General features: G+C 37.1%; 1 protein-coding gene across 1 annotated transcript; it reads right to left on the reverse strand.

Moving 5' to 3' along the window:
- Positions 1-4,078: 4,078 nt before the first annotated feature.
- LOC114309292 (2-oxoglutarate (2OG) and Fe(II)-dependent oxygenase superfamily protein) lies at positions 4,079-7,517 on the reverse strand. Its single transcript, XM_028255001.2, has 3 exons — positions 6,670-7,517; positions 5,639-5,960; positions 4,079-4,405 (listed from the first exon to the last, which is right to left on the reverse strand). Exons 1-3 carry the CDS (start codon positions 7,179-7,181, stop codon positions 4,163-4,165), a joined length of 1,077 nt encoding a protein of 358 aa, XP_028110802.2. The 5' UTR covers positions 7,182-7,517; the 3' UTR covers positions 4,079-4,162.

Consider the following 7,517-nt stretch of genomic DNA (forward strand, 5'->3'; position numbering starts at 1 on the left):
CATTGACATGTTAACATTCACATTGATAAGAGTGTAACATTAACCCGTGCCCCGTGGCTACCCGAAACCCGCCCACGGCCCGCGGGCGGCCCGGCTCGGCCTGTTGACAGTGTAAATATTCACATTGACATGTTAACATTCACATTGATAAGAGTGTAAAATTGACTCGCGTCCCATGGGCGGCCCGGGGCGACCCAGGTTTGGGTCCGGGCCTACCCCGGGCTGCGGGCGATCTTCGGACAGCGGACAAATTTTACACTACTATCAATGTTAATGTTAACATGTCAATGTGAATATTCACATTGTTACGGGTCGGACCAAGCCTGCCTCGGGCTGCGATCTGGCTTCAGGCCGCCCACGGGCTGCGGGCCAATTTTACACTCTTATCAATGTGAATGTTAACATGTCAATGTGAATATTCACATTGCCAACGGGCCAGGCCCACCCCGGCCCGTGGTCGGGCTTCGAGCTGCCCACAGGTCACGGGCTAATTTTACACTCTTATCAATGTGAATGTTAACATGTCAATGTGAATATTCATATTGTCAACAGGCCGGGCCGGGCCCGCCGTGGGCGGGTTTCGGGCAGCCATGGGGCGCGCGGCTAATTTTACACTCCTATCAATGTAAATGTTAACATATCAATGTGAATATTCACATTGTCACGGGTCGGGCCAAGCCCGCCTCGGGCTTCGGTCGGGCTTCGGGCCGCCCACGGGCTGCGGGCCAATTTTATACTATTATCAATGTGAATACTAACATGTCAATGTGAATATTCATATTGTCACCGGGCCTGGCCTGTCCCGGGCCGCGGCGCGGGCTTTTGGCCGCCCATGGGCCGCAGGCCAATTTTATACTCTTATCAATGTGAATGTTAATATGTTAATGTGAATATTCACATTGCCAACGGGCCGGGCCGGGCCCGCCCCGGCCCGCCCATGGACCGATGGCGGGTTTCGCGCCGCCACAAGACGGGGGCCAATTTTACCTCCTATTAATGTGAATGTTAACATGTCAATATGAATATTCACATTGTCAACGGGCCGGGCTGGGTCGAGCCCGCCCTAGGTTGCTGGCCAATTTTATACTCTTATCAATGTGAATGTTAACATGTCAATGTGAATATTCACATTGTCAACAGGCCGGGCCGGGCCGTCCACGGGCCGTGGGGCGGGTTTCGGGCAGCCACGAGGCGCGGGTTAATTTTACACTCCTATCAATGTAAATATTAACATGTCAATGTGAATATTCACATTGTCAACGGGCCGGGCCGAACCCTCCCCGGGCCGCGGGCGGGCTTTTGGCCGCCCATGGGCTGCGGGCCAATTTTATACTCTTATCAATGTGAATGTTAACATGTCAATGTGAATATGCACATTGTCAGTGGGTTGGATCGGGCCCGCCCCGAGCCGCCCATGGGCCGCGAGCGGGTTTCGCGCCGCCACGGGACGCGAGCCAATTTTATACTCCTATTAATGTGAATGTTAATATGTCAATGTGAATATTCACATTGTCAACGGGTCGGGCCCGCCCCAGCTCGCGGGCGGGTTTCGGGCCGCCCACGGGCCAATTTTACATTCCTACAAATGTGAATTTTAAAATATGAATGTTCACATCATTAAATTGCGAATCGTTCAAAAAATATTTATAAAGGTATCAAAATTGAATATAATGGCATAAGTGTCCAAGAAAATAGTGTAAATCAAGAAAATGGACTTTATGGAATAAAACTATACATACATGGGACTAAATGGGTTAAAAATTTCCTTCATGGACTTCTTGAGTTAAAACACTTCTAAATTGGACTTATCAATAAAAATCCCTTTTTTAAACCGATTATTTTAATAATTTTTTAATTTTTTATGAAAAGATATATAAAAAAATAAAGAATAATAAAATAATTTATAGTATTTTTTGATTTTTTATTAAAATTGAAAGTTGTCAAACGAGGCCTTAAAGGTTGGTTTGGAATAAACTTCTGAGAAAGATTATTATGTACATACATTTTATAATTAAAGAAGAAAATAGTAAAATTTTATATTTTTTAAATTATGATTAAAAAAAAGTTACAATTCAATATTAGATGAGGTATATTAAAATCTCATGAGTCATAATTAAAATAATGTCATAATTAAAGAAAAAAAGTAATTGTAACTAAAGAAAAATAGCATAACAAAGCTGCATATGGTAGGGGTATGTATGGTAGAATTCTCCTAAACTTTTTTATCCTGATTTTTTAAAGTTTTTTTTTTTACTTATTTTAACCTAATTTATGTTTGAGATAAATTTTGAATTTTTTTATAGTTGATTTGATGGTTATGAGAGAAAAAGTAAAATGATTATAGTTTGAATATGATATTTTATCTTATTGACTAAATTAATATGTTTTGTCTTTATTGACTAATGTGGCCAAAATAATTCGTGTCAAACGAAGCCTAATTCATTTATTTTGTGATTTTGAATGGTTTAATTTAGTAAATAATAAAGAATATTGGCTGAATTTAAAAATAGTTTAGAATAGTTATTGTATGTGAAATTTATAATTAATAATTTTAGAAATATTTTTGAAAATGAAATTTAAAAAAGTCAAATTTTTTTAAACCCGTCTACCAGTCATAAGATGAAACCTCAATTAGAAATTTTTATAAATTTTAAAATATTAATTTAAATAATTTTTTTTCTTACATTTACAAAATATTTTATGTAAAGTTCTTCAATTTTTAAACTAAAATTCTAGACTAATACCAAAAACTCCTTTGGATAATGAGTAATTTTACTAAAATTATAGACTTTAATACCAAAAACTCATTTATTAGTTCATTAGACCATCTCCAACGGTGAACCAAAATTGATATCAGATTTAAATTTTGATGAAAAATATACTTTTTCATGCTCCAACCGTTGCATCAAATGAATATCAAAATGAGAAATCAGCAAAAAAAGTATCAAACTGAGAACAAGTTCCGGATTTTACCAAATCACTGTTACTGACCGTTGAAAGAGATACATCGGTTGCCCGGCCGGTTGCCTGGTCAACCGGTTCCCTTTGAAATAACTAGGTTCAAACCGGTCAAAAAATGTTCAAACAGGTAAAAAAAAAAAAAAAATTGCCCAAACCGGTCGACCACCTCCCCAATTCTGCTTTGATGCTCACCGTTGGAGCGCCTCGTATCAAATTGAAAAAATCGTCATTTTTTTTATCAAATTTGATGAAAAAAGAAGTTAAACGTTAGAGATGCTCTTATATAATGAAAAGTGTCCTTACTCAAAACAATAATGTTTGAATTTTTTTAGTTTTTCAAAAAAGAGATGTTTGAAACACTTTGGACTTTAGAATATCGGTTTTCTTTTTCCCATATTTCTCGATTTTATAAATCTAATAAAGTGTCATTGTATTTGGTGATTGTGATTTTGAGCGATCCTATCTCAAGAAAGTTGGTGAAGTTTAGGTGGTCATAGTGAGACAAAAAAAACCCTTAAAAGCTGTGGCTGCACTGATTGATGAATGCATACTTTAGACTTAAATTTATTGAGATAATAACTATTTTGTGCAATACATATATATTTTTGTGCAAACACAGTTTTTGAAATTATATAAAAATAAAATTTTACTTATTTTCACTAAACTAAGGGTGGGTTTGGAAAGTAGGTTGACTTTTTGACTATTTTAGTCCGAACTAAAAAACTTGATTTGGGAAGGATTTTTTGACTTTTTTTGTGAGAGAAGAATGTAATGATTATGAGTTGGATGTGATGTTTTGTTTGTTGTGACTAAAATAGTCTATTTTGTCTTTTGTGGCTAAAATAACCAAAAAAACCAACAAAATCCTTTCCCAAACGGTGCCTAATTTTAACAGAAAACAGAGTATGAAAAGAAAGCAAACAGAGCTACTATGTTTTCATGTTTAAAGGCAATAGCTAGATACTCAACTTGAGACCTTGTGGTTGAATATCAACTCAGAGACATTTGTGATTTTCGAACAAAGAGTAATGAGATCTTCTATTAAACCCTTTGCACAAAACAGAAGTACCAAATTACCTGAAGAACCCTTTTTATCTTTACCGGTACCTCATAGAACTTCATGAAAATTCACTTTATTCGATACAAGAATGTCATTTCAAAGTCTAGCCAAAAGGGAAAAATGATGTTTACAATCTAGTAACTATAGTAGGAGGCGATCAATGTTCCGCTTCCCTTCGGGGCCCTTTGTGTACCACGATAAGACATAATCACCGTATGTAACTTGGCAGTATTTGGGAGGAGAAGAGTTGCTGATGAGCTCAGCAGCAGGGGAAATTATCGTTGTCTTCACAGGGTCATGAAATGTGGCAACTGAGAATCGTGCCTTGTTGACATTAGTTATGGCCCGATGTTCAGCACTTCTGTACTTGCCGTTAGTTATAATCTGCAGGCAAAGGATCCTCCAATCAGACATGAAATGAGATATTACCATTTGGAAGAAAAAAATAAAAGTTCTTTCAAGCTCCCATTTATCTCAATGCATATTTTATTTTCAAATAAAAAGAATTCTACCCCATTCCTTTCAAGTCCTTTTTTTTTTTTCGTGATATAATATCCAGCTTTTTTTATATTCAAGTATTCAACCCTCCACAACTGCTTCAAAATAGTGTATGGATAGCAATCAGCTCTACGTGCAAATCTCTACAATGATAAGGTAGCAAAACTTTACCTTCTAACTAAAGAAAATAGCTAGCTAGAAGCAAGCAACCACATTTGTATGCAGAAATATATCTGAAGACTAGGTTGGATAGATTTCCACTTCAAATTCAGCTCACATTTTAGGGGTAAAAAAAAAAAATAAAAAATAAATTCTAATGCTACAAATTAGTGGGTCTAGGGAATGGTCACCAAAATTGCTAAGCCATTAAATCATTCCTCTTAGTTTCCAAGAGAAAAGTCCTACATTCATGCATGTATTGGTTTCCTACTATGTACACTGGTGCGGGTGTGTATCTATTGTTGGACCCACCAAACTTTTAATTGAAGAATATGCAGATTTGGAAAAAAAAAGTACAAAAATAAGACAAAAATACATGGATTGAAGGGAATAGCCTGGTCTGAAATGGTGGCCTCGCATGACAGCCTAGTCAAACATCAGTAGCATAGTAGCCTCGGTTAAAATGGGCAGCATGATAACTTGGTCTGGGATATGCGGCATAGTAGCTCAGTCTAAAATGTATGGCATAGTAGCGTGGGAAAATTCAGCAGCATGACTGCTGGATGGAGTCTATGATAGCCTAGTGGTACAAATTCATAAATCCACTAGACACCTGCTGCACACCAAGTGATCTTAAACTTGGTCAGTTTGTATATCATTATTCATTCACCCATGGGGTATTACATAACTGCAATCCAAACATCCAAGTCATCCACATCCTTCAGGATTACCAAAAACTATCACGTAAAGAAATTCATCACTACTCACTAAACAGCTCAAACAAAATCATTTAGTAGGGGATACGAAAATTGCTATTGTCCTAAAAATTAACACATCATCATGTAAATATCCATTGTCAGAAACATCTTAATCCAGAGTCATTACACAAACCTTTAAGAAAGAAAATAAATCATGAAAACAATCCAGACTAGAACTGCAGAGAAAGATGAGAAGCAATACCTCAGTTTGGTCAGCCAAAATGACAACAATGGCATCAGATAAAGGATGTACATTTACCCATTCACCATCCTTGAGAACTTGGAGACCCCCAACATCATCTTGGATGAGAAGGGTAATGGCACCCATGTCTGAATGAGCTTGCAGACCAAGAGTGAGCTCTGGCTGTGGGCAAGGTGGGTAATAGCTAACTGTGATATTCTGGTAGAATTCTCCAACGGCCTCTTTAATCCGTGAAGATGGCAGGCCTAGACTCTCAGATATCAAGCTCAAGAGCCCCTGAGCGAGGACCTTCATACGATCACCATACTCTGCTACAACTTCCCTGTTTACAGCACTTAGCTTAGCTTATTTCACATAGAGATTTAAATTGCAGTACACTACTAAATTCACACCAAAGCCAAATACCCAAAAAAAAAAAAAAAAAACAAACAAAAAAACCAACAATTTGTTGTTATTATTTTTTTTTGTTTGTTTTGCATCTCGTTTGTACCATTTCCTAGAACCCACCCACAAATAATCTCTAGTAAAAGCAGCAGCCAAACCAACAGAGAGCCTCATACAAGAGTTTTCTCTTAACCAAAGTTGATTTGCTTTAAATCATATTTCCCAAATAACAGTTGTTATGAATTTATTTTCCAAATTCATGCTGTTTCCACAACTTCAAAAAAAAAAATTTAAAAAATAAAATTAGTTGAAGTTGTGTTTTCAAAAAACATTCCTTTCATCGAAAAATTATTTCAAAACAAGTTTCTGGGAAATATGATTTGAAAAAATTCAACTTTGGTAGAAAACTCTTCATACAAGTATTTTGAGTAAGAACTTGGAAGCGATTTTTGAATCGATTTTAATTTTAATTATACTTATTATTTTTTAGCTTTTACAGAATGCCTATAGGGGGAAAAAGAACAAAAAATCACATTGGATTTGGAATTTTCTTTTCCTTTGTTCATTTTCTCAGCAACCAAACACAACAGTGAAAGCAAATTAACAACATGAACGAGAAGATCTAGAGCAAGAGGCCGAGAACAGACCTATAATTAGGAGGAAAGTGAGGCCAGCGATCGGGATTCCGGCGAGAAAGAGGCAAAGTATGATGATCGAAGTAATCTCTCCAATCCAACACTGCATCATTGGATGAAACCAACATACGGCTTCCATAGCCTTCAGAAGCAAACGAATTGGAATCGGAAGAGTACCTGAGCTTCTCAGCCATTGGACACTCCTCGAAGAACAACACACCGACTCTCCTCATCTCGTTCAGCAATTGGATCGGAACACCATGGTTCGTCACGTGAAACGCACCCCAATCTTTGCAGGCTCGATCCAACTCCGCATGAAGGTCAGCCCTGGTGGCGCCGAGGTCAATCGCCGGAATACTTTTATCGCCGCCACCTCCACCGCCGACTGTGTCGGCGTTGTGTCGGTACTGTGGAGGTTGGATGTACTGTGGGGGGACATGGGGTTTATCGTTTTGGGAGAGGGATTGGACTCTGATTTGCTCTCCGGCGACTTCCATCGATATATATAGTGCCTCTGCTACCATTGTCTGCACTGAAACCACCCAATATATCAAAGAAAATATTTTTAATTTTATTATTATTGTTTATTTATTTATTTATTTATTTTGGACAGAATATGATTGTTAATATATAAATGGGTAAATTAGATCGACACCTATTGAGGTTTGGTTTAATTACTACTTATCCTTTGGCGTTTTGAAAAATTACATTCACACCGTTATAGTTAATAATCTCATTTCAAAAATTTCTGTTTATATAAAAGGTAATAACTTTCAGTAGAAAAACAAAAGAAATTACATTTTTAAAAAAGAAAGTAAAGAAAAGGAAAAAAAAAAAGAGAAAGTAAAGCAAAGCGAAGC

This window comes from Camellia sinensis, chromosome 9, assembly GCF_055761805.1.
Source record: "Camellia sinensis isolate YWXY chromosome 9, ASM5576180v1, whole genome shotgun sequence".
Lineage (NCBI taxonomy): Eukaryota > Viridiplantae > Streptophyta > Magnoliopsida > Ericales > Theaceae > Camellia > Camellia sinensis.